Genomic DNA, 15,829 nt, shown 5'->3' with positions numbered 1-15,829 from the left:
CGTGGGCATTTCGGGAGCTTGGAGCGGTTTTTCTAAACAAACCTCGGAGCGGCGCGGCAGGTAAATGCTATAATTCATCGGAGTGCACACAGCGGCCCAGTTCAGACAGAGAAAGGGAGCTCTATGAGGCATTATTGGAGGTGAATAGTGCGCGGCGGTGCCCCAGCTAGATAAATAAACTCCCAGCGTTCAGGGCCTGGGACCTCACTGGTAGAGAGAACAAACAAGACCAGAGTCAACCTGGGTCACTTCCAAATGTTTACTTCACCCCTTCCTTCCATCCTTCAATTCAACACTACCTCATTCCATCCTATTTCTCAGCAGCATCCACCGCCACCAACACACACGCACGCACGCTTCAGCAGACGGACCAGGACCACCCCCTAACAAATAAACACACTCGGAACAGAAATATATACATATGCAGATGACAGACACATGCTCACCTACATTTATTTTGACTGCAGTCATTTTCTCAAGCCCAAACACCAGATCTAATCACGTTTCACTGGCTAGTCAAACGTTCATGTTGGAAATATGGAGGGATGCACAATACTGGAATATTATTATTATTTTTTTTTTACAATGCGATGATGTTGATGATACCTACTTTTCCTTCCCTCTTCTCTTTCATTTCCATTCTCACAGTATAACCATCGCTGTCCACCGTTGTTAGCGTCCCTGAATCTAAAATTTAGATCAGCTTTCAGTCAATAAAAGTAACTATGATCAAATATTTTTGCACCTTCGATTGCACATCAAATTTTGCACACAATCCACACTTTGCCACGGCGGTTCTTTTGCACTCTTGAATGTTGCAACGTTTCATATATTGTGCAGCTCAGAAAAACATAGTCACTTACTATGTCTTGGTGCCAAATCTTAAAAAACAACATCTTGGCAGTGGACGGTCAAGTCTCAGCCACACTGAATGCAATCTTCTTAGAAAGCAGGATAATAAAACCTCAATCAGAATACTGTGGCGCCCCTTCTCCTTTTGCTGAAGAGCAACCTTTGTCTCTGGTTTGCACGGTATAAAGCGACACCAGTCACCTTAGAGTTTGCACCATTTGCGTCTGTCTTTACACCACTAAAGTATAAAAAGTAAAGAGAGAGTGATGGAGACAGAGACTGGACATTTTCTTGGTACTTGGGAAGGGGAGGAAAACAAAAAAAGAAATCCTCCTTGGGCTCAATAAATTCATTTCTCATCTGAATGAGACCAGCAACGTGGAAAAATTTTGCTTTTCAGGCTGGGATGAATGTATGTTTCAACCACACATTAAGCAGTATTAGCGGTCAGTGGAGTGTCTAATGTGACTATTTTTCACAGTGGCCAACACTGCCCATGATTAGCATAATTAGCAGAGGCAAGCCTATACATATGGAAATGGAAAGTGCCTAAATGCCAGCCGTGGTGGAAATTTATGTGTGGTGGCTAACACCACTGGCACATCTGAATAGAATGTAAGTGAAACTGATTTTCATGTTGTTTTGGCCGTGGATACAGTTTCTGCAGGATAGGTGTGAAAAGCGGAGTGGGCAAATTACAATCAAGCAGAAGTGATGACTGTTGCTTTCTTGATTTGATGCAGCTTCTCTGCTAAAGCAATAGTATCCTTGATGACTCACGAACAGATACAGTGTATTTCTATAGGTAAGACAGCAACACGCCAGATCCTCTTTCTCGCCCCCAAGCCTCACCCTCCCACAGACGGTTCCGGCATTGTTTTACGGGGCTGGGAAAGTTTTGGTCCATTTGAGGGAAAAAAGACCTTTTTTTTTTTTTATTCTGCTGTTTGTTGGGAAACATTTGAAAGAAATTGAAGGGTTGAATGACAAAGGGTCTGCATTCAGTGTGGAGCCATACTGAAGGATTGTATGGAGGAACAGCCCATCTGCTGGGAGGCGCCCCGGCTGGGGGAATGCCATGGTACATGGGTGTTCCTTGGTCCGCAGTCTGGATTCTGGTGGCTCCGAATATAGAAAATACCTAAAGTGAGTGTGTAGGGATGTTGCATAGAAGGCCAGCCAGATAGTCTTATGTTGGTCTGAGCAACATTGTTTTCTGAAATTTGTAATTTCAAAGCAAACAGAGACTTCCTCTCTTGTTGACACACTTTATAGATGAGGCAAAAACAACAACTACGTATAGCAAGTGAAAGCATACATGTCACTTTAAGCCCTCTTCGTTTTGGGTCTTCCTCCGTAACAGCGTGGGGCCTTTCAGGGGCCCCCTAATCCAGCTAATCTACCACACTGAAGTTTGAAGGTGGCCCGGTCTGACCTAGCAGGGCCTGGAACTGGGATCAGGTCTATAGATGGTGCAAAGAACAGAATCAGCTGTTTATAAAGTCTTGGCATCATCTTAGGTGTGAGAAGCCACACTGGTTTAGGGATTTCTTGCTTTTTGGAGGATCCGATGGAGAGAAAAGGACATGCAGATATCTGTAAAAACACACTACATTTGTCAATAGAAGGGTAGAAAACCTTGTTTCACAGTTTTGTTGGGTTTGTTATGATGTTTTCTTTCACTTTTTCAGTTTCTTGGTATCCAAACTGCTTTGAAAGCATCTGTGGTGGTAAGACTAGTTAACAAAGTTCATTTTGCACCAAACATGCTTCCTCAAATATATAAGCCTTTAAAAAACACCACATACATGTCTTTCTTTTATGTATGGTCTAAAATGTTTTTTTTTTATTTGTTTTTTATTATTATTATTCTGTTTTCGATAAACAAAAACAAAAAAAATATGATTCCTTGTCGTGAATGCCATAAAAATCACCGACTTTTCACGTTTTTTCCACACTCGAAAGAGCTTCCTTCTCAGGGTGGGAACATTTCTTGGGAGCTGTCTCTTTAAGACTGAGTGGAGAGGGAGAGTAAGGGGTAGAGTGAAAAAGAGCGAGTGGGAGACAGAGAAGTTCAGAAAGAGAAAAAGGGGGAGAAAAGGATGAGAGGAACAAGAAAAGGTAGAGCTGAGTTTACTCGAGCAGTAGTAAGCAGGGTTGCTGTGACACTCTGCAGAGTTCGGGTGTTTTGGGGCCGGACCTGGGGCTGAGGAACGAAGGCGAGAAGGAGAGCAGGGGAGAGGACAGACCGCTTGGGTGGTCCAGATGGGAGGAACGAGACACAAATAGCTATAATTTACTTCAGGAGGCCTGTAATTACAGAGCCAGAGTCTCTCCAAGCCACCCAGTTCCTGTTGGGATCAAAACCCCGTGTTGCAGAGGTTAACATACGAAACGTCAAAAAAGGTTTTAACAGATGTCAGAAAGAGGTCCGCAGAACGGAAAAGCTTTCATTTTGGCGTAGCCATTTTTAATTGGGAAGCTGCTGCGGGGATGGACACCGAGTGGAGTCGAATCACGGATTTGCACCCAGTGGGATATTTCCTTGTAGCACAGACACATGACAGTGTGAAAAAGACTCTGTGACACTCACATGCAACTTTCTCATCTCAAACGGAGGTGACGATGTAACTCATTTGTAACGTGTGGATACATTCACCTAAGACTTTTGAAAGTCACGTTTGTCCGATTTTGTCACTACGTGGCCTAATAGAAATAAGACATAATCCAAACAAGTTGATCGGGTGTTCGCGAATATAATTAAATCCTTGAAAGTGAAGCCTAGAAATATTGGACTTGTGTCTCCGAGGCCCAGAAATCCTAACCTGATCTCACACTTTAGCTGCGTAGTTTGTTTTTTCTTTTCTCCCCATCAATTACAGCAGCCCGCTCTGGGCTGGGTGGGGGGTTGGGGGTTGGGGGGAGGAGGTGCGGGGAACGTGAGAGAGAGAGAGAGAAAAAAAAGACACAAAAACTAGACAGATGGAAAGATATAGCAAATCAGTTTATGTTAAAAGGAAAAGAGATAGAGGTGCTTAACAATAGAGTGAAGCCATAAATGAGGGAAGCGCAGTGGAAGTGAGTAAAAGAGTGGAAAAAAAAAAAATTCATTTAAGATGCTGATAGCCCCTGTTTCCAAACTTCTCTTCCTCGTCCCGTTTTTTTTTTTTTTCCCTCTCTCACCCCGCCTCCCCTCCTTGTCTTTCTCTCTCCGGGGTTGTCATGTAGTGGGACAGCGAGAGGGTCAGACAGGCTCTCTGTGATCCAGCGCGGCATGTTTCATGTCCACTTGGCACAGGCGCAGATCCCCCCGGCTGGCAAACTCTTTTCAGGGCAACCTCCTGTAATTAGGGGCTGGGGTCTACCACACAGCACAGCATAGCTCTACTTTTCTTCTCTCTGTGTGTTTTGCTCCTTCTAAAATTTTTCTTGCTCATCACAGCTTATTTTTCTCTTAAATGTGTTCAACTTTCTTTATCTTCTGGTGTACCGTTATAGTCTTTTGTCTTTTGGGCTCCTTACTACTCAGAAGAAGGGCATTTTCATGCAGTCAGTCTTGAATTTTATCAAGAAAAGCAAGCCATATGCTGATAAGGATTTTATTTTATTTTGTATTTTTCCTGCTGGTACAGAATGTTTGAGTCCCTATTTGCTGCTGCAAGAGCTAAGGTAGACGGTTTTTCGGGGCATCAGAAGCCTGGTCTTACTAACTCAGGGCACATCTGTTTCACAGAAGGAACCAATGAGGAGCCGTATTAGTCATTTCTCTTGGCCAGACGCTGCCTTGTGTGAAGTGCCTTCAAAACCAACACTGGTGAAGGCCAAGGGCGTTGGTCAATACATATATATTCATGTGTGTGTGTGTGTGTGTGTGTGTGTGTGTGTGTTCTTGTGTAAGTGTGTGCGTATAGTATGAAAAAAAAAAACCCGCAATAGGCTGCAATTGTGCGCTTTTTTAAATCCTTGAAGAATATCAAGCAATTTGTTTCTTTCTGTTTCTTTCTAGCTGGCAGTCGGGTGAGCACAGAGCTTCGCTACACCAGAGAGAAGCAGGGAGAGGAGTCGGTGTTTACCTCACAGATGCTCATCCAGACACCCAAAGAAGAGGGCACCAACATTTTGACGCAGGAGGCTTTGCTGGTTCACATGGAGGCGGCACTGTCGGCCAGCAAGGTGCAGGTGTCGCTGTTTGGAAAGTGAGTGGAGGGTTTTCCTCATATTTGCATGAATCCGTTGTAAAAAAAAAAAAGAAGAAAAGAAAAAACAGAATAAAGAAAGAAAAGCTAACTTTGAATTATTTTTCGTCTCTCACAGATCGTGGGATCTCAATAAAATATGCTACAAATCAGGAATTCCTATTATAGAAAACGTCATGATTGAAAGGGTAAGCTGACGAGTCTGCTTCATTCCTTCAAGCGCACATTTCTCACTTGTTTTGGTTTTAATTGTTTCCTCCTCCTTATTTCTCGATCTAAGATGATTGACAAGCTGTTCCCGTGTATGATAATCACCCCACTGGACTGCTTCTGGGAAGGGGCCAAGCTACAAGGAGGTTCTGCCTACTTACCGTAAGTCTCAGAATATCTGACCCAACAAAAACACGCATGATAGAAAGACTCTGGCTGTCTCTGGGAGCTCCATCCGATCTAACAAGAAGTCCACAACTTGCAGGATGGAGACATACAGTTGGGCTTTGAGCGGTCTGTCAGTGGGTGCTGTGACTGACAGCGTTAGGCAGTAATAGAGTTCTTTTCGGGTCCGGAGAGGGAAAGGAGGAGGACGGGAGGGAGAGAGGGTGTTCTGACAGAGAAATTCAAAGAGAAAAAGGTTAGGGAGGGATGCGGCGAAACAAGGGAGAGGAGATGGCTGGAGCGGCAACTGGGTGGTGGGCTGGTAGTGCAGAGGGCGGGGAGGCGGTGGCAGTGGTGGTGGTGGTGGTGGTGGCGGTGGCAGGGGAGCCCTTTGGGTCAGACAATGGTAAGCATTCTTTCAGTTTACGAGTGAGTGTCCATCAGTGCAGGGGCCCCAGAGGAGGAGGGAGATGGGGGCGGCGGCGGTGGTGGAGGGGTGGCTTTGTCAGCTCACGGCTAACACTCGGCATTCTCATGGTAATGCCCTGGGCTCCCAGCTCCCAAGTTGTCCAACAAATAAAATGGGCATTATTCAAACCTCAAGTCCCCCGAGAAGGATGGAGAGAGGCTACAAGACAGTTAACAGTGGAGTCTGGGCGTATTCGCAGATTCAAGTTTTTTCTTTTCTTTTTTTTTCAGTCCCTTTTTCTTTTTTGTGGAACAAAGTTCTCTTGAGAAATAGAGTTGCTGAAAGGGATCTCTCTCTTTTTCTCTTTTCTCTCTCTCTCTCTCTTCTTTTTGTCGTCAGGAGTGATATTTTAATTGAGTGCGTACTTTGGAAAAAGAATGTTTAGATCGCAGCAGATGTTTCTACGCAAAGAAATATTTTGTTTATGCATCCGTCGGCGCTGACAGCGCCGTGTTGCATGACAAGCCGGTGCATACAGAAACAAACACAAAGTTTCCCATCCTTTAGCATCTCCCAGTTGGCTCGTGTGATCGCACCAGAGTGGGAGAAGTGGGGTCTTTGATGATTCACACATCTTCCAAGCGTTGCTGTAAATCCACACGATGTTTGCGACATCTGTTGTTGTTTATTAAGTGTTTATTACTCGTGCTCTGTGCAGAGCTGAAGAAAATCAGGAATGGTCACGCGGTGGCGATGCTTTTGTTTGACTTCTGGTTCAGATGTGTTTAATGAAAAAAAAAAGAAAAAGAGAAGAAACACAGAGCACTAGATAGGAGAAAGAACAAAATCAGAGGGAGACAGATTGGGAAAGAGGGTGAAGAAGGGGGTGCAAAAAAAAAAAAAAAAACTTTGGAGAACAAAAAAACAGCAATCTATGAAAAAACAAAAGAGCCCAGGGCTGGTTCAGTCAAGCAAAAAGTAGCTGATAAAGGAGTGTCTTTGCAACCAGCAGCAAAATGGGAGCCTGGTATGTGGGAATAGGAGAGGACCTCAGGAGCCATTGGAGGAAGATCGAATCTTGAACCCAAATTCTTTTCTTTTTTTTATTATTATTATTATTATTATTTATTTTCCTGATGATTCTCTCTATCATTCCAAATGACAGAACAAAGGCACAAAACGAGTCAACAACGAAGGATTATTATTTCTGAAGATCTCTGACTTCTGAAGAAAACTTTATTAGGTGTTAAATATATTTAAGGCCTAATATAATTTTAAGCGGGGGGTGGGGAGGGGGAAAGAAACTATTAAATGTGTTAGTTTTGCGTTCAATAAAAGTTAGCAAACAAGATAACTGAGTGGAAATATCCACAAATATTGTGTTGTGCAAACGGTGGGGGTGCTCCTGCCTTCTTGCTCGTCCCTGAATCTATTTTTCCTCTTCCTCACTTTTTCCTCTTTATCAAGATGTTTGCGAGGCAGAGGTAATTGTTATGACTCGGTGCAGGGCACTGAGGAATGAAAGTGAGCAGGCAGCCACCGTGCCTGTTTTTTTTTTTTTTTTCCCGGGCATTGTGGCAGCGTGAAACAGGATAATAAACGCTATTTTATCCTGTATCTGCAGCTCGCCTCCTGCGTGGCCCCCGTGCAGCAGAGGAGCAAGAGCACAGACCAGATTAGGCGTTTTCCTGCTCGCAATAAAGATTAGCGTGTAAAGCAAAGGAGATGGGTTCGGGGTTTGCTCTTGAAGTTAGGATTTTACAGTGAAACGGGTCTGGATAGTTGACCATTAAAAGTCAGGTTTTTTTTTTTTTTTTTTGCTTTGCAGGGGCATGCCAGATATCCAGTGGATGAACTTAGATCCTGTCAAGCTGATGGAAGAACTGGGCCAGTACACATCCCTGGAAGGTTTTAAAGAGATGCTGGACAAAGCCCAGGTAAGACATTGAAACACACAGTAACTTACTGAAGGGAAGACTTGCTTGTTTACTTAGAAACTGTTTTGAACATGGGTAGTGTGGTTCTCTGCTCAGGGTAAAGTCTCTTCTGGGGCACCACAGGGATTCACCTTTTTTTTTTTTTTTTTTGGGTTGAGCAAACAAAACACACAAAAAAAGAGAACCTGTAAACTATCAGCACCTTTCACAGACACCAAGGCTTTAATGCTGCCTTTTAATTTTTTTTTTTCTTCAGGTGGGACACGCCTACATGGACAGGCCGTGCCTCGACCCATCCGACCCAGACTGTCCTCTCAGTGCCCCCAATAAGGAGCAGGAAGAAGTGAGCTCATGCTTCCAAATTGCAAATGTAGGCGTCATATACGATTGTAGTGGCAGAGCATCACTTTTCTAAGGCCTGTAATTTTCCTTCTTTTCAGAGTCCAGACATTGCCGGGCGTCTCCAGGGCGGATGCCACGGCTTCAGTCAGAAGTTCATGCACTGGCAGGAGGAGCTCATCCTGGGAGGGCGTGTCAAAAGCAGCCAGGATGCCCTGCTAAGGTGTGCAGATTTGCAAGGAGAAAGAATAACACAGCAGACTGGAGCTTAACCCAGACATACCGAGACAAATGGGGTTCATAAATAAACCGAATGTTTGGTAGGCTAGTTAAAGATAATTGACATTCAAATGAAGTCTCGTGGATTACAACGCCTTTTTTTTTTTTTCTGCATGAAAGAAGTAAAGAAGAAGGAGAAAAACGTATTGGCTGGTGCTGACCCAAGTCCTTTTACTAGTTTCCAAAGTTGGACCCACAGCAGGTCATGAAACACCAGTGTAGGGTCTATGTATGACTTCTAGATACTAAATCAATTTTTAACAAGATTTTTAAAGCATATCTTCTGCCATAATTGTAAAAAACATTTCCAGTAGTCATAAATGAATAAAAAGGAGTAATATAATAGTTGTTTGAGTTGTTTTGGAGGGTCCTTTTACCCTAGCTCACCTGGCTTGTGACTTTGTTGTTTGCCTCGACCATAAATAATGAGCCGGTCGTCTCCAGCACTCTTCTTTTGGGGATTGTGAGGTCAAAAGCATTTGGAAACAGCCACTCCACTGGATTTATTAAGGCATTTCAGCACAAATTAAGGTACTGCACCAGGTCAGACGGCAGATTTGAGATTCACACTGGTTTGCTTTTGCCTTGTTTTTTTTTTTGTTTTTTTTTTTAAAGAATCTCTTCTTAATGCCGACTTAATCTGCTCCTGTTTTACCAATCACAACTCAGAGTTTAGTCCATTGATTGTGTGAGACATCTCCTTTGCCAAACTCCACTGTGTTCTCTTGATACAGTCTTAAATGTTTTTGTCTCAAATATACGATTACACTCATTGTTCAGCTTCCCAGATGGGTACTTTAGGTGATGTCACTTCGAAGAGGGTGATGATGCTCAACACCCGGCTAATCCATTGTTTGCATGCCCGTGCAGTGCGGAGGCTCTCCAGTCCATGTTCCTGTTGATGAGTCCCAAGCAGCTCTATGAACACTTCAAGGACGACTACGAGATCCACGACATCAACTGGAATGAGGAAAAGGCCACCGCCATCCTCGAGTCCTGGCAGAGGAAGTTTGTGGAGGTGTGAACTCGCTGTTATTCCTAAAGCCATATAATTGTTACAACGTTTAATGAAACATAAAATGTTTTATTTTTTTAGGTGTTTTACTCTTCCTATGCAATGTTGTTCTCCGCGTACACACACCCACACACACGCGCACACCCACACACACACACACACACACACACTATGCAGTATTCGAATTCCATCAGTCTTCGGCTCCCTGAATGAAGTGAACAGGGCACCAGGTTTCCGTGTGCATGTGTGTGCAGCAGGGCAGTCATCTCTCTCTGTCAGAGCCCTAGTTATAGGAACAAGCTGTTGCTATGATAGCCGACACCCACCGCTGAGAGGGTGGTGGGGAGAAGTGGGGGTGGATAACAAACTCCCAATGTAAACTGACCGAGACGCACGACCTCCTCTTTGACGCGTTAAACAACAGGAGCAGATCTGTTTTGAGATGGCGAACGGCGACTTTCGCGTGCGCCGGTAGATTCTCAGAAAACTTTGTGTCCGTGCGTGGTGAGGAGTGTGCAGAGAGTGGCTGCCTGAACCGTGCGATCCCATCCTTTTCACCTTTGACCTCCTAACCTCTGGCATCTGTGCTCATTACTCCTCAGTTGTCATACTTATGTGTGGACGCACACACATGCTGCCACATGTAAAAACACATTCATGCTCACTTTCAAGACATACTTCAAAAAGATAGATTGGTCTTTTTTTTTTTAAACTTTTTTCCTCCCCGGATTTTCTTCGCTTGTGTTCCGCAAAGCATGTTTTGACAACTAGTTACTTCCTTACAGGTCGTCCACCAGAGCATCCCTGGCAATTCCAGTCAGTCTATCCATGCCTTCTCCACAACCACCCTCAACGACATCATGAAGTCCTTCTCTGACGTCAGTGTCATCAGAGTCGCTGGAGGATACTTGCTCATGGTGATTGCCTAGTGAAATCGGAGTGCTTTTATGAGGAGAGGAGTTTAAGCGAAGGGTTATGGTGTTTACACAGCATGTCTTCTCCCTAGTTGGCCTACGCCTGTGTGACGATGCTCAGGTGGGACTGTGCCAAGTCGCAGGGGGCTGTCGGACTGGCGGGGGTCCTGCTGGTAGCCCTGTCGGTGGCAGCAGGACTGGGTCTCTGCTCTCTACTTGGCCTCTCTTTCAACGCTGCTACTACACAGGTACGACACAAAGGACAACGCCCTATGCTGTATGGACGGATGGATAGACGATGGCACATTATTTATCCACCTTAAAATTAAGATGACTTTTATTGCATCATATGCTGGTTTTATTGCCTTACTGCAAGTGTTAACTGTGTAATTTTTTTTGAGGTGCGTTTATGATTAAAAAGGCATTATGCGGAAGAAGGACATGCATAAACTAAAAGAAAAAACTGAATTTTGGTATCAGATATTGCTAGACTGAGGCACTAAAAGTTAAGGTTGTTGTTACTGTTTCAGAGAAGTTAATTTCTGGGCTGTTTTGTCTTAGGATAAATCAGAAATATTTAGGGTTTTGTAGTTGCATGAGTCCCTTTTTATGGGTGGCAAAAAGGGGGAGAGGGAGGGGGGGCTTTAAAAAAAGTGTTTAGGAACCACTGGTTCAGAGGACAATGTGATCTTAAAAGTATGTGTGGGCGGTAATTCCTTTGATTTAATGCCCAGAATTTGATGTCAACTTTCTTCAAATGTTCATTCTGACCTTTTTGCCCTCCACGGATGCGTTTCCCATCCCAGGTGCTTCCCTTCCTGGCACTGGGGATTGGTGTGGATGACATGTTTCTGTTGGCCCACTCCTTCACAGAGGCAGGAAGCAATATCCCCTTTAAGGTACTTTTTAAATATCTCCTCCACACTGCCCTCCTCCCTTTTCATCTCCTCTCTTATTCTCTTCTGACTCATCTGTGTTTTTGCGTTTGCGTGAAGGAGCGGACCGGAGACTGCTTGCGTCGCACCGGCACAAGCGTGGCTCTGACTTCCATAAACAACATGATTGCGTTCTTCATGGCTGCATTGGTGCCCATCCCAGCCTTGCGGGCATTCTCTCTGCAGGTATGTTTTTTTTTTTTTGTTTTATTCCACTCTCACGCGGATGTTCCAGCTAGGACATAAATGCGGCAAGCGCACAATCGCGCACCGTGAAGCTCAAAGCTCTTTTGCAAATGAAAGAAAAAACTTAAAAGAAGTGACACTTATGCACGGCAACGAAAGCTTTTGTTGCTGGTTTTACTGCCTCTGCACCTAGAGGGCCTGGATTTTTTTTTTTTTTTTTTGTAGATGCATGTCTTTGCATGTGTGTATAACATGAAATATTCAGAGCATAAAGGGCTGCGAACAGACTTAAAGAAGCAGACGGAGAGAGGAGGGAGTAGTGGATCAGTATATCACTGGCCCGTCAAAGCGGTTTTCTCTGATCTGTGACTAACTGTGGGTGGTCTGAGACACACAAGCGCACAGATAAACACACACGCATAGATGTGCTCACACTCGAAACCACATAACAGAATGTCAGCTCCAGGGCCTGAGCTGAGTGCGGGGAGGGGGGGGGTGGCAGCGATGGAAGCGTTGGTAACAGGGGTGATGGTTTTGCTCAGACTCGCAACATATATGTGCTTTCTTCTTCTTTCTTTTCTTTCAAATCGCTCTTCCTCTCTTAGCCCTGTCTTTCTAACCTCCTGGCTTGTTGATTTAGAGCAGGGGTTTTCTTGACTTACTGGGCTGTACTCTAAGATACTGAAAAAAAAAGTTTTGACTTAACCCAGCTGCGATTATGGATCTGTAATTTTGCTCTCTTCTCACTTTGTTTTTCCTCTTGTCTCTCTCTCTCTCTCCCTCTCCTTCCCCAGGCAGCCATTGTGGTGGTGTTTAATTTTGCCATGGTGCTGCTCATCTTCCCTGCCATCCTCAGCTTGGACCTCCACCGGCGCGAGGACAAACGCTTGGACATCCTCTGCTGCCTGTACAGCCCGTGCGCTGATCGCGTTATTCACCTCTCGCCGCATGAGCTGTCGGAAGCCAGCGAGCAGTCTCAGGCGCCCGGGGCGGGGACGGCGCATGCGCACCAGTATGCTGCAGGGCCGACAATAACCACCAGCACCCAAATCACCACAACCGTGCAAGCGTTCACGCAGTGCGACGCAGCGGGTCAGCATATCGTCACAATTCTGCCACCGACTTCGCAGATCTCCACAAGCTCTCCCTCCATCATTGTCTGCCCCACCGCACAGACTCAGGGTACATGAATCATTTGGAGTCACAATATAGGAAAGGATTAGTCATATTTAATCCAAAACACTCTAACATTTGATATCTATATTTTATTCTCCCTAGCTGCATCACCTTCCCCAACCAGCACCTCTGTGCCAGAACACTACGGCTCCCAGCTCTTCACCCCGACCTCCAGCTCCACACGGGACCTCCTAGCCCAGGTGGAAGACTCCAAATCGGGGAAGGAGTGCGTCCCGCTCCCCTTCCTTCACTGGAACCTGTCCAAGTTCGCCCGGGAAAAGTACGCCCCCCTGCTCCTGAAGCCCAAGAGCAAAGTCGCAGTGGTGGTTCTCTTCCTGGGACTTCTCAGCCTCGGGCTGTACGGGACCACCATGGTGCATGACGGCCTCTACCTGACAGACATCGTGCCCCGCGACACCAAGGAGTACGACTTCATCGATGCGCAGTTCAAGTACTTCTCCTTCTACAACATGTACTTAGTGACGATGGACGGGTTCGACTACGCCCGATCTCAGAGGCTGCTGATTCAGCTGCACAACGCCTTCAACTCTGTCAAATACGTAGTCCGAGACGGCGACAACAAGCTGCCCCGCATGTGGCTGCACTACTTCCAGGACTGGCTGAACGGTAAAGAGCTTATAGTTTTTTTTAAAAATAAACTTTCCCCAGCCTCTTGAAGTTTTCTTTAAATGAAAAAAACTTTTTTTTTTCTTGTAGTTGGGTCTATTTTATAAGTGCAACATTTTGTGGCTGATTTCTTATCACCAGTTTTCCTGAAACCTCAGCCTGTTGTTTCCAACTCTTCCAATTCAGATTGCTCTTACAGAATTATAATAGAAGATAATCAAAGGTCTTTCATCTGTGAGGGGTCTTTACCTTTAATATAAGGACCATAACTAAAGTCACACCACACGAGTGAGAGAAGGTTTGCTATAAATTAGGGGCTTAATAATATTTGAAACAAAATAAGGATAAATTAATGATGCAATTTAGCATCTTGTGTTAGCGATTAGCATAATTGGAGTTGCTAGCGTCAATGTTTGTAAGCTGCCAACATGTCCAATTTAAAATTGTTCCTTAACATTCACCAGTTGAAAGTTTAAAAGGATAACATAGAGCATCTTTGTTGTGCTTGTTCACGTGTTTTATATTTCCTTCCTGTTTTCTGTTGAAGTATCAGTCTCTCTCGCTTTCTTCCAGCCTGAATGAACCAGACACTTTACATCGGTGTGATATATCTGACTTATGCTAAAAATATACAACCTGTAGTTACACTTATACAGAATACTCTAGTGTATTGTCATCATTACGACATGTTAGCTCTTAGATTTTTCGCTTTCGCTGACCAGAAAAAGACAAAAATAAACCAATTCTTCCACTTTTTGCTTTACTAAAGTCGTCTTGCGGTGAGCAGAGGGAGTGGGGTTGAGAATTTGCAAAGGGTGAGCAAAAGTTCAGTCATACTATCCACCCCCCTCCACCTGGACTCATGGGTGGCGTAGTCGATAGGTTGAGGTCATGGGTTATCTTTGCATGCATGTGTACATTTGTGTGTGTGTGGGTGTCCTTAGGTTATAACGTGTCAAAGGCCCAGTCAAGAGGAAGTAATAGTTAACAGGTCAATCAGGGCCAACTGTGGGGGGGCGCGGGGGAGAGGAAACATGAGCTTTCACATTTTCACTGTCACCTCATACAAAGAGAAACATCTGGAAAAACTTTCTGCTTTTATGGTTATAAGAATCAAGGCATTTCCAAGTAATATCCACAATAATTCTTCCTTTTTGTGTGTTTTTACCTCACGCGTAGGTCTCCAGGCTGCTTTTGATGCTGACTGGCAGACGGGCCGGATTACAGCTGACAGCTACAGGAATGGCACCGAAGATGGAGCTCTGGCGTACAAGCTGCTCATCCAGACAGGCTCCAAGAAAGAGCCTTTCAACCGCAGCCAGGTACCTCAAAACTGATAACCAGATGTCACTGTCCTGGTCTAGCCTGTTGCCCCGGGGAAAATTAATGCATGGATCTTTCTTTAGCTGACTTCTCGCCGGCTGGTGGATGCCGAGGGTTTGATCCCCCCGGAGGTGTTTTACATTTACCTGACCGTGTGGGTCAGTAATGATCCCCTGGGCTATGCCGCGTCCCAGGCCAACTTCTACCCTCACCCCAGAGAGTGGAATCATGACAAGTATGACACCACAGGAGAAAATCTGCGCAGTAAGTGTTTTATTTAATTTATTTTTTTTTTTTAAAACGAGTACTTTTTTGCACGTATGTCTCTCAGTAGAGACGACAAAATAATCTTTTCCTCTGTTCAGTCCCCTCAGCGGAACCCCTGGAGTTCGCTCAGTTTCCCTTCTACCTGAACGGCCTTCGGCAGGCTAGTGACTTCGTGGAGGCCATCGAGAGCGTGCGTGCCATTTGTGATGAGTTCAGCCGCAAGGGCGTGCTCAACTACCCTAACGGTTACCCCTTCCTGTTCTGGGAACAGTACATCGGCCTCCGTCACTGGTTCCTGCTGTCAATTAGCGTTGTGCTGGCCTGTACCTTCCTGGTATGCGCCATTCTCCTGCTCAACCCCTGGACGGCTGGCATCATTGTAAGTCCTGCCCCTCCACCGCTTATTTGCCTCGTCTTTCCATCACTCATCCATTCTGCCATTTCCCAATTCTGTCCTAAAGTTCATTACTGTCTTCCTTCCTCCACTCTTCATTTTTCTTTCTTTTCACTCCTCTCAGCATAGCTCGCCAACGCTGTCTAGGGGCCCTTGTTTGTCTCTGCAGAGGGCCACTCTCTCACACACAGAGACATTGTCATTCTAGCATAGGTTTGCTTCGCCTCAGAAAAAAAAAAAAAAAAGGAAATGCAAAACAGTCAAAACAGCCTTTAGCCTCCTGAAGCCTGTACTTCAAGCCCACTTGCTGTTTTGGTCAAAGGGAGAAGGAGAGACACAGGAAGAGAGCAGATCGGTCCAGTTGTAACCTTGGCCTGCTCAAGTCATCCATCAGAAAAAAAAAAAAATATATATATATATATATATATATATATATATATATATATATATATATATATATATATATATATATATATATGGGCGCATCTTCATGTGATTTGGAGAGAAACATCCCTAATACATGCACACACATACATTAAAAACACATATGTTGATGAACTCTGTAAGGCAACACCTGGGTTTGTCTGTAGATAGTATGTTTTATT

General features: G+C 44.7%; 1 protein-coding gene across 1 annotated transcript in view; it reads left to right on the top strand.

Annotated features, from left to right (window-relative positions):
• ptch2 (patched 2) overlaps nucleotides 1–15,829 on the top strand; it is a 29,215-nt gene that overhangs the window by 5,681 nt on the left and 7,705 nt on the right. The window contains exons 3-18 of the mRNA XM_007567001.2: nucleotides 4,859–5,048; nucleotides 5,167–5,236; nucleotides 5,329–5,420; nucleotides 7,661–7,769; nucleotides 8,026–8,112; nucleotides 8,210–8,331; nucleotides 9,258–9,405; nucleotides 10,188–10,319; nucleotides 10,409–10,564; nucleotides 11,123–11,215; nucleotides 11,312–11,437; nucleotides 12,232–12,619; nucleotides 12,716–13,240; nucleotides 14,420–14,562; nucleotides 14,647–14,827; nucleotides 14,929–15,209. Of these exons, the coding sequence (XP_007567063.1) occupies nucleotides 4,859–5,048; nucleotides 5,167–5,236; nucleotides 5,329–5,420; nucleotides 7,661–7,769; nucleotides 8,026–8,112; nucleotides 8,210–8,331; nucleotides 9,258–9,405; nucleotides 10,188–10,319; nucleotides 10,409–10,564; nucleotides 11,123–11,215; nucleotides 11,312–11,437; nucleotides 12,232–12,619; nucleotides 12,716–13,240; nucleotides 14,420–14,562; nucleotides 14,647–14,827; nucleotides 14,929–15,209 (2,843 nt within the window). The remainder of the gene's footprint in view (nucleotides 1–4,858; nucleotides 5,049–5,166; nucleotides 5,237–5,328; nucleotides 5,421–7,660; nucleotides 7,770–8,025; nucleotides 8,113–8,209; nucleotides 8,332–9,257; nucleotides 9,406–10,187; nucleotides 10,320–10,408; nucleotides 10,565–11,122; nucleotides 11,216–11,311; nucleotides 11,438–12,231; nucleotides 12,620–12,715; nucleotides 13,241–14,419; nucleotides 14,563–14,646; nucleotides 14,828–14,928; nucleotides 15,210–15,829) is intronic.

The sequence above is a fragment of the Poecilia formosa genome, unplaced genomic scaffold (genome assembly GCF_000485575.1).
Source record: "Poecilia formosa unplaced genomic scaffold, Poecilia_formosa-5.1.2 Scaffold202, whole genome shotgun sequence".
NCBI lineage: Eukaryota > Metazoa > Chordata > Actinopteri > Cyprinodontiformes > Poeciliidae > Poecilia > Poecilia formosa.
This window is presented reverse-complemented; position numbering and strand designations above follow the sequence as displayed.